The sequence below is a fragment of the Larimichthys crocea genome, chromosome XVIII (genome assembly GCF_000972845.2).
Source record: "Larimichthys crocea isolate SSNF chromosome XVIII, L_crocea_2.0, whole genome shotgun sequence".
NCBI classification, from domain to species: domain Eukaryota; kingdom Metazoa; phylum Chordata; class Actinopteri; family Sciaenidae; genus Larimichthys; species Larimichthys crocea.
In genome coordinates, this window is record NC_040028.1 from 3,240,094 (window position 1) to 3,259,389 (window position 19,296).

General features: G+C 40.4%; 2 protein-coding genes across 2 annotated transcripts in view; one reads left to right on the forward strand and one right to left on the reverse strand.

Annotated features, from left to right (window-relative positions):
* The first annotated feature begins 4,908 nt into the window (after window positions 1–4,908).
* Window positions 4,909–18,811, forward strand: si:ch211-67e16.11 (hypothetical protein). Its single transcript, XM_010738334.3, has 9 exons — window positions 4,909–5,599; window positions 6,671–6,943; window positions 8,176–8,430; window positions 9,335–9,505; window positions 9,705–9,836; window positions 10,488–10,654; window positions 12,193–12,459; window positions 12,541–12,768; window positions 18,793–18,811. Exons 1-8 carry the CDS (start codon window positions 5,344–5,346, stop codon window positions 12,715–12,717), a joined length of 1,698 nt encoding a protein of 565 aa, XP_010736636.1. The 5' UTR covers window positions 4,909–5,343; the 3' UTR covers window positions 12,718–12,768; window positions 18,793–18,811.
* The window catches only part of abcb6b (ATP binding cassette subfamily B member 6 (LAN blood group) b), a 33,804-nt gene continuing 31,969 nt past the window's right edge, over window positions 17,462–19,296 (reverse strand). The window contains exon 19 of the mRNA XM_019277066.2: window positions 17,462–18,031. Coding sequence (XP_019132611.2) covers window positions 17,917–18,031 — 115 coding nt within the window. The 3' untranslated portion in view covers window positions 17,462–17,916. The remainder of the gene's footprint in view (window positions 18,032–19,296) is intronic.

Genomic DNA, 19,296 nt, shown 5'->3' on the forward strand with positions numbered 1-19,296 from the left:
AGAAGTATGAAGGGTTGAAAGAGCAGCTGGAACGGATGTGGAAGGTCAAAGGTTGCGTGGTCCCCGTGGTAGTGGGGGCACTTGGGGCAGATAACACCCAACCTGGGAGAAGTGGCTCCAGCAAATCCCGGAAACAACAATCCTGAAGCAAATCAGTCCAGAAGGAGGCGTCCTGCAACACGAGAGGAGTACTGCACAGAACCCTCAAACGTCCCAGGTCCTCGGTAGAGGACCATGAGGCTTGAGGATGACACGGATACCACCCCGCCGGGGTGAGAAGGGAGATTGTATTATATATATATATTATATATATTATATATATATAATATATATATATATATATATATATATATATATATATATCTATTATATATGTAGAGAGAGAGATAGATATATATTAGGAGTGGGCCATACCACACTTTTAGATTCAATACCGATACTATTTCTTGCATTTTTATCAATACGATACTATACTGATCATTCTTATTGGCAATTTTTTTTCAGTCAAAATATTGTTACACTTAAGGCAAATCACGTGACAAATACTGTCCATTTATACCAAATGTATTATGTGTAATACATAATGAAACAAAAATATATATATGATAAATATTAATGAAATAAATTAAATATGAAGAAAACAAATGCGCATTCAGAAATAGATGTAATATGTTTGCTAACAAAAAAAAACCCTCATAACAATGTTATGGTTTGAAAACCTGTATGTAGTAAACATGTGTGTAACACTGTACCCTTTCACAGAAGTAACAAAGAGCAGAAACGAGATATGTTTAACAAAGATTAAACTTTGTAGAAGAGAAGAAGTTATTCTTCTTCTCACTCCTTTTCAAATATGCATTTCTATGTCTTATATTTAAATGTTTTGCTTTACTTTTCTTTTTTTCTTTTGGTTTGCATATTCAAAATAAACACTTCAATCAAAAGATTTCCTTATCCTAATAACCTTGCACAAAAAAGAAAGTTGTCTTCTGAAAAATGAGTTACACTTTCTAGCACATTTAATATGTAATAACAGAGTTAGTAGAAATCTGTTACATTTTCCTACACTGTCATGCCTTTCGTGCACTCAGGAGATATGTCTTGACATTTTACTCAAGTTTTAGATTGGTGTTAAGCAAAAGTATCATATTAACATTTTCAACTTTAAGCTGATACCATACCCAGCTACCCTTACCAGTGAACTGCAACCAGTGTGGGAACGCTGGAAGAACGATCTTGCAAATTTGAAAAAAATCTCCATACCACGCTGCTATGTGCCTGCTGGTTTTGGACAAGTTGCAAAAAACGAACTACACCCCTTCTCTGATGCAAGCACACATGGTTATGGCCAATGTTCATACCTGAGACAGGTAAATGAAGATGGGGACATTAATTGTGCACTAGTTATGAGAAAGTCCACAGTAGCACCAATCAAGGTCACAACGATCCCCAGGCTGGAGTTGACAGCTACTGTTGTGTCAGTTGCAGCAAGCAACACCCTGAAAGAGGGGCTTGGTTTGGCAGATGTTGATGAATATTTCTGGACTGATTCCAAAGTAGTTTTGGGCTAGATCAGCAATGAGGCACGTTGTTTTCACACGTTTGTGGCAATCAGGATACGGACAATACATCTTAGCACGGCTCCTCAGCAGTGGAGGTACGTTTCTACTAACAATAACCCTGCAGACCTTGCCTCTAGAGGTTCAAGCACAAGTGAGATCCTCACATCAAGCTGGTTCACAGGACCTCAGTTCCTATGGGAAAAGGAGCTACCTCCAGCTGTGGATGTCATCACAGAAATTCAGATTGGAGATCCTGAAGTCAAACGGATCCAGACACTAAATACACAGACATCAGAGCAAGTAAGTCTCTGACCGTCTGTAAAGATTTTCTTCATGGATGAAAGCAACTCAAGCTGTTGAACGTCTCATCCGTCATGGCAGGAAAGATAAGTCAGCAAGTCACAGTGCAGGAACAAGAGGATGCATGGTGAGTTATCATAAAGGACTTAAAGAGAGAGGTGTATCCACAAGAAATAAGGTTGCTCAGTAAGGGAACTCAGCTTCCTTCTCAGAGTAAACTGCATCGGTCAAATGCTTTTCTTGATCACGATGGACTCAAGGCTGGAGGAAGACTGAAAAATACATCTCTCCCCACTTCACTGAAGCATTCTGTGATTATACCAAAGGATCATCACATCACCAAGACAATAATTTCTTACTGTCATGAAAAAGTTCAGCATCAAGGAAAAGGCCTTACTGTTAATGAGATCAGATCAAATGGATACTGGATCACAGGGATCAACAGAGCAGTCAATAAAAGAATTGATGAACCATCAGTATTGGAGAAAGACCATCAATCAGCCGGGCTGCTACAAACAGTTAAAACCTTTTTTAGTTTTGCATATAAACTTATTGAACTATCATGTTTAAAATGTCTATTTTTCTTTATTTCTATATTTCCTCAGCTACTAAATTCAGTTTGATTTGAAACATGTTTGAATATGTTTAGATGCTTTTCACAGAAAGAAAAATATGTGCGATTAAGTTAGATTAATTAATCACAGAGCCTTTAATTAATTTGATTTTTTTACTAAAAACACAATGTTTAATTCACCCAGTTTGTGATAGCAGGCGGCCTGAAAAGATTTTTTTTGACAGATGCCACAACTTGTCTTGTAAAAAGGAGCCAGCCTTTTCTCTAGCCTAATTGAGATGAATCATCAAACTAAAAGACAGATATTGCAAAAAAGTGTTGGACACTATTTAGTTTCATATTGGTGTAATTTGCTTTCTTGCATTTTATGTCCCACAATCCTATAATAGCAAAAAGTTTGCACACCCGTGGATAGACAGGTGCGTAGAAGATCATGAGTCGACTATAACTTAACGAAAGGCTCCTGCACACTGTCGATAATGATAATAATAATATGGACACACGTGGACTGAACAGGTCACTCTGCAGACTCATTCATAGAATCAAAAGGTATATCACATCATTGCACAAAGGCCTATAATTCAAATATGACACATTACGTAACCTCATGAACAGAAGAAATACAGCCAGAATTCACAGTTATAAAGAAAGGCTGCTGTACCAAGGAAATATTAAACATGTGATTCAAAATCTGGTTAAATATCTCCGACTGCAAGTTAAAAGGACACAATCCACCACACTGTAAGTTTGCAGGAGACATGTATTGTAGGCACTATACTGATTGTCCAGTTACGGCAACACTTTATTTTATTGGTTGTGATGGCAGTTGAGTTCCAGCTTCATTTGGTCCGATCAGCCTGTACATCACACGTTTCAGCACTAGAGGGCTCACTGGAGGCAAGAACACAACAAACAAATTTCAATATTCCTTCACTCCTGTCCTTCCTCTCCTCTGTTCTTGCTCCTTTGGTTTCTCCTGTTTCCCCTTCATTATATCTTCTCTCCATATTTGACATTCCTCCCTCCTTATTGTCATTTCGTTCTTTCTCTTTTTCTTCCTCCTCCTCCGTCCTTCCTCTACTCTTTTCCATCCTCCGTCCCCCTTTTTCTCCTCCTCAAATTCTTTTCACTTCCTTTCTCTCACCTTTCTCTCTTATTCTACTCTCTCCCTGTCTTTCATCTTTTCCATCCTTCCCCTCTCCTCCTTCCCTCATTTTTCTCTCTGCCACATTCTTTTTGTTTCTAATCCCTCTTTTCCCTGCTCTCCTCCTTCTTTCCTGTCCTATTTCTTTGCCCCGTCTCTCTCTTTTCCTCTCTTCTCTCTCCTTTTCTGCAGTCTTATTGTCTTCTTTTCCTTTACTTCCCCTCTCCCCCCTTCTTCCTCTGCTTTTTCCTGCCCGTTCATCTCTTATCCTCTCTACTTCATCCCACTTTTCTATCATTCTCTTTTCTTTCCTTTTTTCCTCCATTCCTCTCCCACTTTTTTCTCTTTCCTCATCCATTCTTCCACTTGTCCTTCCCTCCTCGTTTTCTTCTTCTGGCATGTCAGAGCTTGCAGACAGAGGAAAAGAGAGAGAGGTGTGTGTGTGTTTGTGTGTGTGTGTGTGTGTGTGTGTGTGAGAGAGAGAGAGAGAGAGAGAGAGAGAGAGAGAGAGAGATAAAGAGACCAGGAGAGAGCGAGTAGACTGAAGCTGAGGAGTGAGTGGGTTGAGCAGCAGGAGTGCGTCTGTCCTCGGAGCTTTGGACGATCCAGTCTCAAGTGTCACTGAGAGCAAAGAGTCTGCAGGACAAGCTGGTTGTGGAAGAACAAGAAACAGGATCTGTCCTCTGAGAACTGAGTCTTGTTTATCAGGACAACATTTTCTTATTCCAGGATGATCTATCACCTTACAAACCAACACAGTGCTTGAAGCTGCTCCGGCTAGGTTGAATAATCATTCCCCTGAAAGAGGAATAAAGAGGAGGAAAAGGGGGAGTAAAAGTGAGTCTGTCAACAAAGGACAAGAACAACAGTGAAAAAAGAGAAAGAAAATCTCCATTTTGCACCTTTGACAAAAATTGGATATATTGTCAACTCTGAAATCAAGAAGAAAGAAGGAATAAAGAAGAAAAAGTGACGTGAGAAAAGGAAAACCATTCCATTGTGACAACAACTAAAATAGGATGTTGGTGTCTGTTGCATCCACTCAGATGCAAAGAAAAGAAGGAATAAAAGAAGGAAATACAAAAATTAAAATAACAAATGAGTAACAGAAGAAAACCAACTTTTTTTTCTCCCGAAATCTTAAAAAAGGTGAAATAAAGAGGAAAGAAGGGAAGATTTTTATGTCACCTAATATGTTGTAGACCAACATTTTTGTGAACTTTGCTCTGTCAAGGAAGACCAAGAAAGAACTAAAGAAACAAGAAGGAATATCAACCTCCCAAGTTACAAAATTGAGGAAAAGACTTTAATAAATTCTTCTGAAGTTACAAAATTGAGGAAAAGACTTTAATAAATTCTTCTGAAAAAGAGTGAAAAAAACAACTTTGAGAAGTCTGAATTTTAGGTGTGAAGAGGAGCAAGAAAAGTTTAAGGACCAATCAAAAAGGTGTCTAGGTATCTATAGAAACAGGAGTAAAGATCCAGGAGTGAAGGACTCAATAGGATACAGAGTAATAAAGAGAAAATATCAGAAAAAAAGGAATAAAACATTTGTATTCACAGTAGATAGAGAGACAAAAAAGGAATAATCCACTGGAAAAGGGCAAAAAGATAGAAACAGATGAACCAAGAGGAAAAGCAAGACTGAAGAACAAAACAAGGACACATCAAAAGGAGAAAGAAAGAAAAAATAATCCAAAAAAAGAGGCAAAAAGGTTTAAAAGAAAAAATCAAGAGGAAAGCAGAAGGACCCAGGTGTGACAATGAGACTCCTGGTGCTTCTTGCAGCTCCTCTCTCCATCCTCATCCTCCACATTGTGGCGTCAGCACCCCTGGCAGGCAGCATGGCCCCGGGTCGGTTGGAGCGCTGGGTCCGCTCAGGCCTCCAGTCACTGCAGTGGGACCAGCTGGACCGGTGCCTCCGCATGTCCTCACTCTCTGAGGCGGAGTGCAGGCGTCTCGCCCACTTGCCATTGTCCGCTGTGGCTGTTTACCTATCAGAGCCCCGCACAGCTGCAGGTAGGGAGAGCAGGAGTGACCCATCACTTGGTTTGTTTCTTCTTGTTTGTTCTTTTTTTTCTGAAATGAGGGTTTGGTGTAGTTAATCACAATTTGTAGTTTTAGTTTATAGTTCATGATGCAGCTCCACTGAGTTCATTAAACAATTTTTTGCTTTCAAACCTGTAAAAGTCAGTAAATACATTTTCTAATAATAGATGAACACTTATTAATCACACTGATTAATGAGTGCAGAAGTCTGACCATTGCCTTAAGAAGAACAAATGAAAGAATTAGACACATTTTAGCGCTGAAGTTTAATTGATTATATTTTGGTTTTCCAGAAAACTTCACAATACACTTCAAATCTTGTTCCTCTCAATTATTTTTTTGCTTTGATTAGTATGATTGTTATAATTTACATGATAATTGTTCATTATAATTCATTGATCATTCAGTTACTCATACAGACATTGTTAGCCAAAATGACATTTATTAAAGGACAAGATGGGTCAAAACATGTGAAAATGTAAAATCAAATCTTCATAACAAATTGTTGAATTCCTAATGTATCAGCTAATCCATATTGGGGTAAAGAATAGAAGAATATTTCAAAGAAGACACATGAAAGTAGAAAATGCACTGAAGTAAATAATGAAATGAGGAATGTCTGAATTTAATTTAGCTGCTTCAGTTTCGGAGTCCTGGTATTCTTCATGCTGTCACACTGCCATGACTTCCTGTGACACATAAGGAAAACAGCTTTTGTTAATATTATGAGTAAGACCTGTACTTTTCCTGTATTATGTTATTGGATAATATAATCATATAAATTCATTTCAAATGGATATAATAGAAGTTTACCCGATTAAGTATAATCTCAGATTTTATAACATTTGAGTTCAAAGTGACTGTATTGACTGTAAAGGCAATGTTTGGTATAATATTGTCACTGTGTTACTCTATCATTTCAGTCTATTATATCTAAAAATGCATCATTGTAATATTGCTATAATATGTAGTGTTTGTGTTGAGTATATTGTTTCTACGTGTTATTATATCCTATGGACAATGTCTTCCAAAACCCTCCAGGTGACTCAGACAAAGTTTTGGCCATCCTGCCGGATTCCTCAGGTGGGGCGGTGAGCTCCAAACCACGGGGAGGATTCAGCATCAGCCAGGTGCTGAACGGAGGGGAAGGTCCACACAGACATCAGCAGCCTTTCCCGGGCTCTACGGCCCACGATGCTGTGTTGGTGTTGGATCCGAGCCCTGGGGAGAACTTTGGGCACCCAGTGGTCCTCTTCTATGTGGACGTGAACGTGACAAAGAAGAGATGCTCCCATCTGGATGGCATTTACCTGGGTGAGTCACAAGAGACTGGTAGTCTTTCTGTGCATGTGCTGTTAAGTCATTGTTAACCGGCCCCTGCAGGTGTATTTGGTTGTTTAGTAAAATCAGTCTTAAGTCTTTTCTTAACTGTAAAACTTGATATCTTAGATATTAGTATTTAAAAAAATGTGCATGCACCCATGTGTGTATATAATGTGTTAGTTCTGCGAGAGAATACAAAGTCAAAGTTGAACATGTGTGGTCTCAAGCTCCATTTATAGCTTATTGTGTGATGCAGGACACATCCCTGCTTAGCGTGGGCTTGACCCAACAACGTTTTTGAACACGTTTTGCCCACAGCATCAACTGATGTGGCTCTGTCTGTGTGTGTGTGTTTGCATGTGTGTTCCAGTCTATCTCTGTGATAACCAACTTGAGTTAGAGTGAGGACATTTGCAGGGTTGTTGTGCTTGATCGTCACTTCTTTGCGGACCGATTTGCTTTTCAGCACGAACTTTAAAATTTGGCTTAGACTACTCAGGTTTAGCTACAAAATGGCCAAAGTTATGAAACTGCTTAAAAGTATGAGCCCAATTGTTACTAAAACATTACTTCAAGCTTATGGTAAGGGTTAAGATAAGGTATGCAGGTCTGAAAGCTTGATTAAATTTGTGTTCTTACTTCCATGGGAAATCCAAAAAAGTTCTGAAAAGGTAAGCGTAGCCATGAGGCCCAAAGGAGGATAAAAGAAGTGTTTCCAAAGTGCTTTAGTCATGTAGAAATGGTCCATGGGGACAGCAAGCAAATGCATTCTGTGATGGTCCTCACAAGACCAGTCAAAGAGATGTGTTTGAAAGTGCAAGTTGTTGACCTCCTGCTGTGAGAGAGGCCAGATGCCGAGGTGAATTTGGCTCCGTCTTACACAAACACACACCTGTCAATTATTCATACACACACACAGCACAGTGCCCCCCTGCTAGGTCATGTAGATGGTTTTGGACCAGAAATCTTTAAGAGCTAAACTTTTTTTAGACCTTATTTAACCTTGAGAGGGCAAGGGAAGCAAGAGAAAAAAGAAGGAGGAAGAAAAAAGGAGGTTTGGTACAGAAGTTGAGAAGCTGAACAGAAAGAAGAAGAGAAACTGGGGGAACTATAAAAGCAATACGCTTAAGAAGGTGAGGCCAAGATAACAGGGGTGGTCCACTGATCTGATTTTGTGAATATGAACTTGTCTCCAAGATTCCTTTCTCTCTCTGTGTCTTCAGGTGAGGAATGTTTGACTCTGGCTTTGAAGGGTCGTTGCCAGAACCAACTGAAGCGTCGACAAGCCGGGCCAGAGAGGCTTATGGGTAATGGACATAGTCGGCTGGCAGGTGGGGCACTCCGCAGTAGTACAATTACCACCAGCAGTAGTAGCCGTCTGGTGGAGCGGGCCGCTGGAGGGCTCTGTGAAGTCCACTTCCTTCCACTGGTGGTTGGTGTCGGGGACAGCAACAGAACGCAGAGACTCAGATGTGTTGGTAGGTCTTGAATCAGTTCTTCTATCAGGGCTCAGCTCAACTCCTTTTGACTAAGAAACATGGTCGACTAACAAACTTTCAACTTTTCTTCTTTGCTAAAAGCATTCTAATGTTTAGTATGTGTTAGCACACACATCGTACAGCCAAGGCTGGTGGGAATGCCATTACTTTGGTGGTTTTGATGGTGGTGCTAGGGGAATGTCAGGATATCCCCAAAGTCATTAAGACCCGGCGTCTGGGTATATAAATATCTGTACCAATAGCACCTCAATCCACCTAATATTTTGACAGATTTCATTCAGAAGCAAAACTTTCAGACTCATGGCTCTGCATAAGAAAAGGTCATGAGACTACCAAAGTCATTAGGATACATCCTCCTGGTAACAGAAAATCCATTTAAAAGTTGATTGAGTATTAAGCTTTAGATGTGATGAAAACATTCATAAAATAAAGGCTGTTAAACTCTACCTGAATTTTATAAGTTGAGTGGCATTCCATTGCATTGTTCCTGGTAGAAGGCTTTCTGAAGAAATTGAATTATCCACATGTCAGGCCAAGACCACCCACTCTGCCAGCAACAAGAAACCTGGGCCTCGTGAGAAAAACCACTGAGAAAATTTTATCATGCTGTTATGGCAAACAGACAATCCTCAGTATAAAACCGCAAACCCACCTCTGGCATACTACAAATATGTGGAGATGTAATTGTTAATTTTGTGACCCATTAAACCCGCTGTCTGCTGAGTATACTAGCATACCAAGTTTGATTGGACCTAATGTCAGGAAATGTGTTCAGCACTAAGGCACTGCTTTATTTAGTTAAGTTGTTTTTTAAGAGAAGCACTTGCAAATTCTCTGTGATGCTGACACTCTTTTATTTCTGACATGCACTCTCCTTCAACAGACCACGCAGAGTTTGCGAGATGCCCTCAGCCTCTGCCAATGGGCTCTCCCAGTTTGCCTGTCTCAAGCTGTGAGCTAAATAAAAACACAAGACGCTGCCACCAGCAGCCGCTGGCCACTCACCTCTCCTGCCGACTCTACCAGACCTGCGACCATGCTGTGCTCATCTCAGGTTTTCATATTTGTATTGTTGTCACCGAATATCACCAAATGATCAAGACATTAGGAACAATGACTGGTTTTCATAGAGTGAATGGATGTTTTGATGCATAGAGTTTGGATTTATTGCTTCTGTTGTGTCTAAGGAATTACTAATGAGTGCTGTGCTGTGTTCATGGTGCCCTCTCATAATGTATGTATGTACACGGCAGGTGGCTGGCAGCAGCAGATGACGTTCCAGCGTCACGTTCAAAATCTTCAGAAGTTCTACAGAATGCTGCAGAACAATGGCTTCCATAAAGATCACATCAAGACCTTCTTCGCCAGCAGTGGACACCTTCCTGGTAAGACACATAGTTCTACTTCTGTTACTTGACTAGTATATGTTTGTAGAGCATAAAATAAAACTAATGACGATGATTTAGCCTGTGGGGCCTAAACAGATCATGGATACCAGGGCCAAGACTTCCTTTGTACTCCAGTTAGCAACTTCCTACGTGAGAATGATGAAAAAAGACCCATTTCTGCTGAGCTTCATACACAGATATCTGCATATGAATGAAAATAACTTTTAAAAAAAAGCCAATAATTAGGTAAATCCCCACTAGCATTTGAGCATATGCGTTCCAGCTTTTTGGCTCTCCACATGGACTGTTGTAACGAAAATCCACTCAAACATTATTACAAACAATATTACTAACCACAAACGGACATACTATGTGGCTGTAATGTAGACCTACTCCTAAATCCAGAACGGGTGCTGCAGAACATACATTCTGTTTCCCTGCCTTACAACTTACTGAAACTGTTGATCATCTCAACAGGAACTGAAGTAACAGCTTAGATTGCACATATGTCCAAACACAAATAAGATTTATTTCTCACTTGATAAAGGGAGAAGGGTTTTCCCTGTTGCAGATTAAAACAACAAAGATTGGATTGACCATGTTTATTGCATGTCTAACTCCTCTCCCCCTGTCTCCTGCCCCCCACAGAGGATGTAGAGGGGGTGTACTCTGCAACAGAGAAAGCGGTGATTCGTAACCACGTGTCGTACATCTGCAGGAAGCAGCACTGTGCCGACACTCTGGTTCTATACCTGAACTCGCCAACGCGCAACGACGGCACCATGCTGCTGTGGGACGCCAACCTCAACGGCATTGTAAGAGACGGACACAACACAGATACAGAGATACAGTATACAAACTTTAAGTCGAACAACAGCAGAACACCAGAACGGAAAATGATTTGTTAGACACACATGGGAGCCATTATCAGACTGATAAGATGATTCCTCTGACCACACACACATACACACCCCTACAGAAGGACCACCCAGACAACAGTATATCTGTCATCACATTTAGGTTTCACATGAGCTCATCTGGTTGAAGGCAATTATTACAGAGAAATGTTTAACACACAATCAACTGGTCAGACTGGGTCCAATTTTGTAAAAGGGTGTGGTGATACTAATGATGTGCAATAAACATCAAACTGGGATAAAAAAATAAATAAAATAAATTGGTTTGGAGTGTGTACAGTGAACATGTATGCTTCCACTAACACGTTAGCTAGTGTGCTATGGCTGCATTCATGCTGAGTCGGCAGAACAGTGAGAAGAGGAAAACCTCCAATTATTCCATCTTGGAAGTGTTAGCGGTTTACTCCACCATGGTTACATCCATGATTAGCACCGCCTTAAAATAGCTACTTTTGCGGTGCTTCATATTTCTAGTGGTTCACTCACAAGCTAAAACAATGCATTAAACTGATCTCATCTTAAAACAGCTGATGTTAATATTGAATTTTATTAATAGAAAGTACCAGTAATGGTGGCTTTTGCATCCATTCATCCATCCATCCATCCACCCATTTATTAACCTGATCAGGGTTGCAGGGTACAGCCTGCGAGTGGCCAGTTAAACACAGGGCTGACACATAGAGACAAACAATCACATTCACACTCACAATCACACCTATGGGCAATTTATAGTCACCAATTAACCTATTAAGTGCATGTCTTTAGACTGTGGGAGGAAGCCTGCTTGTAGGTCTCAATGAGTTGACGTGAACGCAGCATAGTAGCTGGTCATGCTGGTTTAATGAACACGTCATCCAAACAGAAATCAAAATAGATAAAGTGATGACATACCACTACTGGACATAGATATCTGACTATTCAGATGATCATATCATTGGGTTGTTGTTTTTTCTTTCTGCGCCCTTAGTTCCCACGACGAGCCCAAAGACGTTCTGTTGTTAGTGGTGCTTCACAGTACCACTTTTAATCATCGCCACTGTACGTGGTATACATGAGTCTGTCCAGTCTTGATTCATAGCCCTGTTTTCACATCTACTTTTCTATTTTTAGAGCACACTGTTGTCTCTCGTCTCATCTCCCCTGTCTGTATTTCACTCACTGACTGTTCGTACTGAAAAGCTAAGCCCGTTAAGATAGAAATGTTCCATCTCTGAAGGGTGACATTTCACCCAGATTAGGCCACTCGTCTCAACTACTGAACCTCGTATACTTTGTCCGGTGTGTACCACAGGCATCAAAGAATGCAACCAGATACTGTACGTTACTCTTGTCTGATCTGACCCCCCGTCTGCTGTTTACTGAGATGACCATTTACTGACATTTACTGAAAAAAATGCCTCCTCCAGACTTCATCATCATCATTCATCTCCTTCCAGGCTGATCTGAAGGAGCGATATTCAGTGAACGAGCTGCTGGCCGACCTAGCCGGCTGCAAGGCAACACGTGTTTTGCTGTTTGTGGATCAGAGCTACAGCGGTGTTCTGTCCAAGAGGCTGCGAGGGTCCCAGAAACACGTCAACGTGGTTCTGATTCAGAACCAGACACGACAGACCCACAACCACCAAAGGATGACCCCAGACTGGGAGGACAGCAGCTGGTCCTACATCAGCTCTGCGACCTGCTTGTTGGACCACCTTGGAAAAGTAATTTATCACATTTAATTTTTTTTTTTTTTTTTTTTAACTCTATTAAATAAACATCTAATCTTCTTTTCCGCACATAAGGGTAGTGGGATGTCTCGTCTCCTGGAGCCATGGGCCGGCCTTTTAAACGTGACGCTGGCAGGCGCCCCCTGCAATGCCACACCGCCTCTGACGGATGGCGAGATGCGACGAGAGTATCAGGGCTGCCAGAACCTGCCGACCGCACTCTGGCACCAGAAACACAGGAGGAGCAACTGAAAGAGAGAGAGACACTGAGACTGACTGAGAGAGAGAGAGAGAGAGAGAGATGTGATGTGATGTGATGATGATGTGGTAAACAAATGAATTGTGGACACACACAAACACACACGCACACACCATCACAAGTGTTCACATTACACACGTGTTTTTGCTGCTGTGTGTTAACTTTAGCTTCAGTGTGCTTGGTGGACACTTGTGTATGTAAGTGTGTATTTTCTGTCCTAACTCAGACAGTAACCACGGTGATGACAGCTCATCCCAACGGGAGTGTCCTAAACACCATGTGAACAGTGTGTGTGTGTGTGTGTGTGTGTGTGTGTGTGTGTGTGTGTGTGTGTGTGTGTGTGTTTGTAAGTTCAGCAAGAGGACAACCACTCTCAGAGACCATTGCTAGCTTATGTTCGGGTCAGTGTGTGTGTGTGTGTGTGTGTGTGTGTGTGTGTGTGTGACATCTCCTGGGCACTGAAACATTTCAGAGCCAATCATCTATCTCTATTTTTATCTTTACAACAGTTATTTCTTCTTCCTTCTTTTCTTTCTGTTTACTTTACCCTTCTCTTCATTCTGTCCTTTGTTTCACCTTTAGTCGTGTCCTCCTCTACTTTCTTTCCTTTCCTTAATTTCGTCCCCTTCTCTCTGTCCCTCCTTCTCTCCCTTTCACTTTTCTTTTCCAGCCATCATTTCATCATTTGACCTTTTGTTCTTTTCTTTTCTTTTCTTTTCCCTGTTGTCTTTGTTTTGGCGGTGTTTGTTGAATAATTTAGTCAAAAGACATCAAGCCTGACAAACCCCCCAAAAACATATGTTGAGTTTACATGAATTTTGAATTTAAGCAAAAGAAAAAAAACTCTACAAATGTCTCTCTCTTAAAAGCTCCTCAATTAATTTATTTTGTGTCAATCTAGTGTTTCTGGGGTCAAGATTAAACTTTCACCAGCAATGACAATATTTTTGGAGGGTAGGACAAGACAAAAACCTCTGCCTCACCACTCGCTCTTCTCAAATCATTCTGTGAAATGTCTTTCTAAAAGATAATCAATATGTGGGTCATTCTGCTGAAGTTTAGATCTCTTTAAAAACTCAGTCAGCTTGTTTAATGACACTTTAGTACTCTCAAAGTCCTCACACCTAAATGACAAAACACGTAGTTTGTCAGAGCCCTTTAAAACAACTCGCATGTTCTTAGGGTGACGTATGTGAGCATTTCTCATCTGACGCCCCTGTCGGTATGGTTACGCCAGGTTAAAGTTATCATGTTTGTAAAGAAACCAATAATGCAGCTGGTTCTGAACAAGATTTTATTTTGCGACAAAGCAAACAACATGATGATGAGACAGCAGACAGGGTTTAATCAAGTTCCCAGTTTAACTGAGTTATCTAAAACAAACAACAAACAAAAATGGCAGATAAGGTACGACTGCAACAGAGAAAACATTTCTCAATCTTTCCCTTCAAGATAATATTATATTCCTAGATATGGCAAACAGGTATGATGACCAAACATCCAAAAAGACAATTTTTCACTGAAGCACAGTCGCATCTGAAGTTGTGACATTTTTTTTTTTTTGGGGGGGGGGGGGTTATAGATGGAGGACGTTTTAGGCTTCTGAAGAGGGAGGGAGAGAGACACAGAGACAGCCTGGAAACGAGAGACAGAAACTGCTCAGCTGTGATCATGATTAAGATATGAAGCACTGAGACTGCCCTCACTGCTACACAGACTGGCAATGGCATTTTAGGGACAGTGTGTGTATGTGTGTGTGTGTGTGTTTTCAATCACATAGACAGAGGCATCACATGAAAGCTGCACATGTTCTAATATTAACCCATGCCCACTTTAACAATGCACATGTCGTGCTCTACTGTCTGTGATACTTTGTGATATTTGTCTGTATAAATGACTTCCTGTCTTTTCTTCATGTGAGTAACCATAAGCACGCAGCCCGGCGTACATCCGATTCCCTCCCTGCTGTTTTGTACTCATGTCCGTTGGTGTACTGATTTGTTTTACGTTAGAGATTTGTTTATTCAAGACATGGAAGTTGATTGGAAGTACAACTTTTTCCAAATGCGTGGGGACGTTTTGGACAAGAACTGTGTCCAACAAGTTGACATGTGTATATTCACCGTTTGTGTAATCATCTGTACAGAGTGTGAGATGTAAGTTAGCAGAAATGTTTCTAGTTGCATGCAGCAAATCACAAAACCGAGTCAATAAAGTACTTTTAGAAACCAGTGAAGTACATGAGATTTATTTGTCTGGCTTCCACCTCCAAACTACTGACTTTATGACCACAGGTGCCAGTTCTGGAGAAATCACCCGATCCATGGGTCTCTTGAGTCTCTGTGCAGATTTACTCGTGCAGGATGCATCTGTGGATCTAAATCTGAATCCGGATCTGTCATACTAATTCTATATCTGAGTCTGGAGGAAGTTACGCTGATCCACTTTGTCATCTTATTTGAGTCCAGACTCCCGGAGCTATTGCTAGCAGTGGAAACAACTGCTTATTGTCCACGATAATAGCAGGATTTCTGGCAGCTACTTAAGCAGATGGACTGGGGTATGCTGTGATTGTACAGGTTAAAAGGAGAGTAATGAACGACTAAATGTATTGTTTTAATTTGAATATGTGGCCCGGTGTTAGGCGGGTGTAGGGCGGTAAGGATTCAGGTTAATGGAGACTACAGACTCATAGAGGATCCGGGTGAATTATTCAGATGAATCACGATTCATACACCACTGACTTCTATGCACTTCTAAGTACTGGGATGGATATGAAGTTCTTCCATTTGAGTTATCGTACAAGCAACTAAAACATCTTTGACAAAAGAACATAAAGTGTATAAAAAAGAAAGAGAAATACTGAAATTCACATATACAAGGCTGTTCATAAACGCACACGTCACGTCACCAAGCTCAAACTTCTGCTGCTCAATCTGAATGAAAGTACAGCATTTGTAGCCATTCACCATAACAAAGTGACAGAAAAACGTGATTTCTCGGACACAGAGTTGATATATGTATAAACAATTTCAATAACATTATCCAGACTCCCGCTGTCTCTCTTCAGAACACTCAGACAAAACGGCAGATAAGGTACGACTGCAACAGAGAAAACATTTCTCAATCTTTCCCTTCAAGATAATATTATATTCCTAGATACAGAAACACTGAAACAAATACACTTCTCTAAGAAAAAACAAAAAAAAAAGAAACACCCCTTGAACATGTTTTTGTAAATATAATTATCAGGCATTTGAAGTGTGTCTTAGCTGCCCAGTAAAACAGAAGAGTAACTGGAGTCAGCTGTTTGTTAGCAGCCATCTTTACTGCATGAAAGTATTGTATCACATGTAGCCTGTATCTTGTCTATGCAGATACACTCTTGGAAATATATATCTTTATTGTCCTCTATTTTGTTAACTCACAACTAAAACCTCTGTCTTTGACATATAAAATACGAAATACTGGCGAACAAATAGCCTACATATGAATAAGGAATCGAATGATTGACTAATCTCTGTCTGTCTTTGTGTGGAAGTTTTATTCTCATTTAATATTTCAGGTGGATCAAGCTTTAAAAAAAACAAAACACCATGACTTGAATATTTCTCTTACTTTACACACTGCATCTAAATGGGAGGTTGCCAGTTTACTAGATACAACGACTGTATCTGTGACAAATGTGTGCCTTTATTGGATAGGCAGACAGGCAAACAGTAGAGAAAGGGTGTGTGTGTGTGACGTGCAACAAAGGTCATGCACTGTAACCATTCGACTACCAAGATGTTCTCTGGTATCTATTAACCACTACTACAAGAGAATTTCTGATGTGTTTCTGTTCCATCTACTTGTATTTAGGTGATTCATGAAGTTAATTGAGTCATGGCGCACTTTTAAAAGGGAAGTCATGAGTTACACACACACACACACGCACACAACAAAAGCAAACATAAAAACAAGAATAACCATGTCATCCAGTTATACACTAGGACATAGTTCAGCTGTGAAGAATCACCCCCCAACTCTCACTAGCCTAAAAACCCAGATCCCCTGATACTGTTATCTTTTATGAGGAAGACTATAGATTTACACAGTGTCATGTATAACTCAACAGTACCTAAAACATTTAGGTTGTGACTCTTATTAAATTCCTAGTTGCTCATATGTCATATGTCCAGTGTCCAGATGGAGGAAATAATTCAGTGATGTAGTGCTGTTTCAGGGCAGAACAATGATAAAGTGTCTCTGTGTTCAGCCACCAGCAGCTGCTTTCAGTTGAACATTTTGTTATTTGTAGAAACCACTTCAGTTTCACAGCAGTTTAACTGGCTTCAGTTAAGTCAGTTACATTCGTCAGATCTGTGACAGAGTAAACTCTGACAGAAGTATCTGTGGTTACTCAACATTATGACCGTTAAATTACTTTTGGCCTGTTATGTATTTGATTCCTTTTATACTTTCTTCCTGCCATGACAGAGAATGTCACTGATTTGCAGTTTGGTGAATCCAGTTTAGTTACTGCATGAAATCATTTATACACAACATTTGATCTAACCAGTGTTTATGGTATCTGACCTTTTTCCTAATTTGAAATCACTTTCATTCAATCAGTTGGTTTTATTTTTTACAGTTTCAATTGTTTCAAATAAAAAAGTTCAGCATGTCGGTCCAGATGTGCCCTTAAAAAGTGAAACGTCATTTTTACAAAGAACACAGTTGTTGTTTCAGAGGCTTTTTATTGCTAACACGAGACAGGTCCAGCACCCCATCTGTCCTCTTTCTGGCCCTCAGGCTGCTGATATAGTTTTACTCTAACCAGCAACCTTTGACACCCCATTCAGCCCATCCAGGATGTTTTCACCCAAACAATGTCAGAAACATAATCGCCTTAGCTTCTAAAGACTCGGCTTCACAAGCAGAACATCTGACCGCTGCCAGGTTCTTCTGCTGCAGAGGAGCTTCATTGTTTAATGCTACCATGGTGAATGAATGCTGAATGCCGAACATGGAAACGATTGGCCCTGAAAGTCATTATCTTTGTTAACTGTTCCTACTGTAGCTGCTCCTATTACAGGTATGAATCATGACAACAGTTTACAGTGTTGATGTTGCTTTACTTTGGCCATTGGTGCAGATCAATCAGATGTGATAAAAAACATTTGGTGAATCCAAAAATTCTCAGTTCAATGTCAAGTGTCTTGAGTCTGATGGTTCATCAGTGTTTCTGTTTCCGTGTGGAGACTTTTCTGCTGTTTCATCCACATGGCTGCGTACAGACCTCCCTGCGCGAGCAGCTCCTCGTGCCTGACCACAACGGGTTATGAGAGGAACAAAAAGGAGAAAATGGTGTGAGAGAAGAAAGAAAGTACCACAAATACCAAAACTACGCCATTAACTCTTATGTGCTCCCCAGATGAGGCATGCATGTCATTTGCAGTTTCCACACATGTTTTCTTCTGCCACTGTTTTTGAAATGTTCTGACTTTCTAGAAAAGTGGAGGTACGTGACAGACAACAAACCAGTGCTGCAAACAATGAACATTTTAGTGGTAGTGGCGAAGGGCAGTTTCGTGTTCAGCATATGTCTTCCAGATTCAATTTTGTTTTGAAAAATAAAATAGCATGTGACACAAAGAACCCAGAGTGGATATAAAAAGGTAATTTCCTCACATGTCTTGATCATAATTACACACACAAAAAGTAGAAAAGACAATGTAAGACAACAAGCTTGACTTCTAAAATGTCTCTAATGCCGCTATATCTGGGCTACATGGGAAATGAGGGAAATGTATTTGGATTGTACATCACTGTCACCGTATTTCATTTACTTTAATTAATACCTGTTCATTATCCACTGTTATGAAGAGTTAAAGGGACAGAGCAGGCAGGGGAGAAGGTGGGTCACTCATAATGTCTTGTGACACCAGAGCTGCTTTAAAAACAAAGTTGAGTTGCCTGAAATCCTCCTTCAGACTTTAACCAACTTTACGATGAATTAATAAAAACCACTAGTCTGTTACTGTCTGGACTGCCAGACAGAGGGAGGGAGAGAGAGAGAAAGATAGAGAGAGAGAGAGAGAGAGAGAGAGAGAGAGAGAGAGAGAGAGAGAGAGAGAGAGCAAGCGACAGTCAGAGACTGTCTGAGGAAAGAAAATGGAGAAAGGTGGAAGAGCTTGTCTATTCTCATCTTCAAAGAGTCCTCCAATGATTTAGCAGTGAACTCCAATAACACTGTCAGTTTCACGATGGACAATTAAAAAAAAAGAATCAGAAATGTGGAGCAAAACCAGCGATATCATCTTTTTTTTTTTTATTCCACACACTCCCCTGGTGCCTACATTACCCACAATGCAACTCAACCTGTTTAGTTCAGTTTGGTTGGAGATTTGGCTGTGCTATGCTGGTAGCAACTAATGTAGCCCAGAGACGATAGCCTTGAGCAGAGATGAAGAGTGGGCATTTTCATCCTTTTCAAACTTTCACTCTTCACAGTCAACTGATGCTCAATGTTTTTGAAAAAAGAAGAGTAAGGACGATATCACAAAATGGCAGATGGAGGCTGATCCCTC

Excerpts from the sequence above, each read along its gene's own strand:
- si:ch211-67e16.11 (XM_010738334.3), top strand. The coding sequence starts at position 5,344 with ATGAGACTCCTGGTGCTTCTTGCAGCTCCTCTCTCCATCCTCATCCTC. Across the intron at positions 5,600-6,670 it reads AGAGCCCCGCACAGCTGCAG|GTGACTCAGACAAAGTTTTG; the intron begins GTAGGGAGAGCA and ends AAAACCCTCCAG. Across the intron at positions 9,506-9,704 it reads CCATGCTGTGCTCATCTCAG|GTGGCTGGCAGCAGCAGATG; the intron begins GTTTTCATATTT and ends TGTACACGGCAG.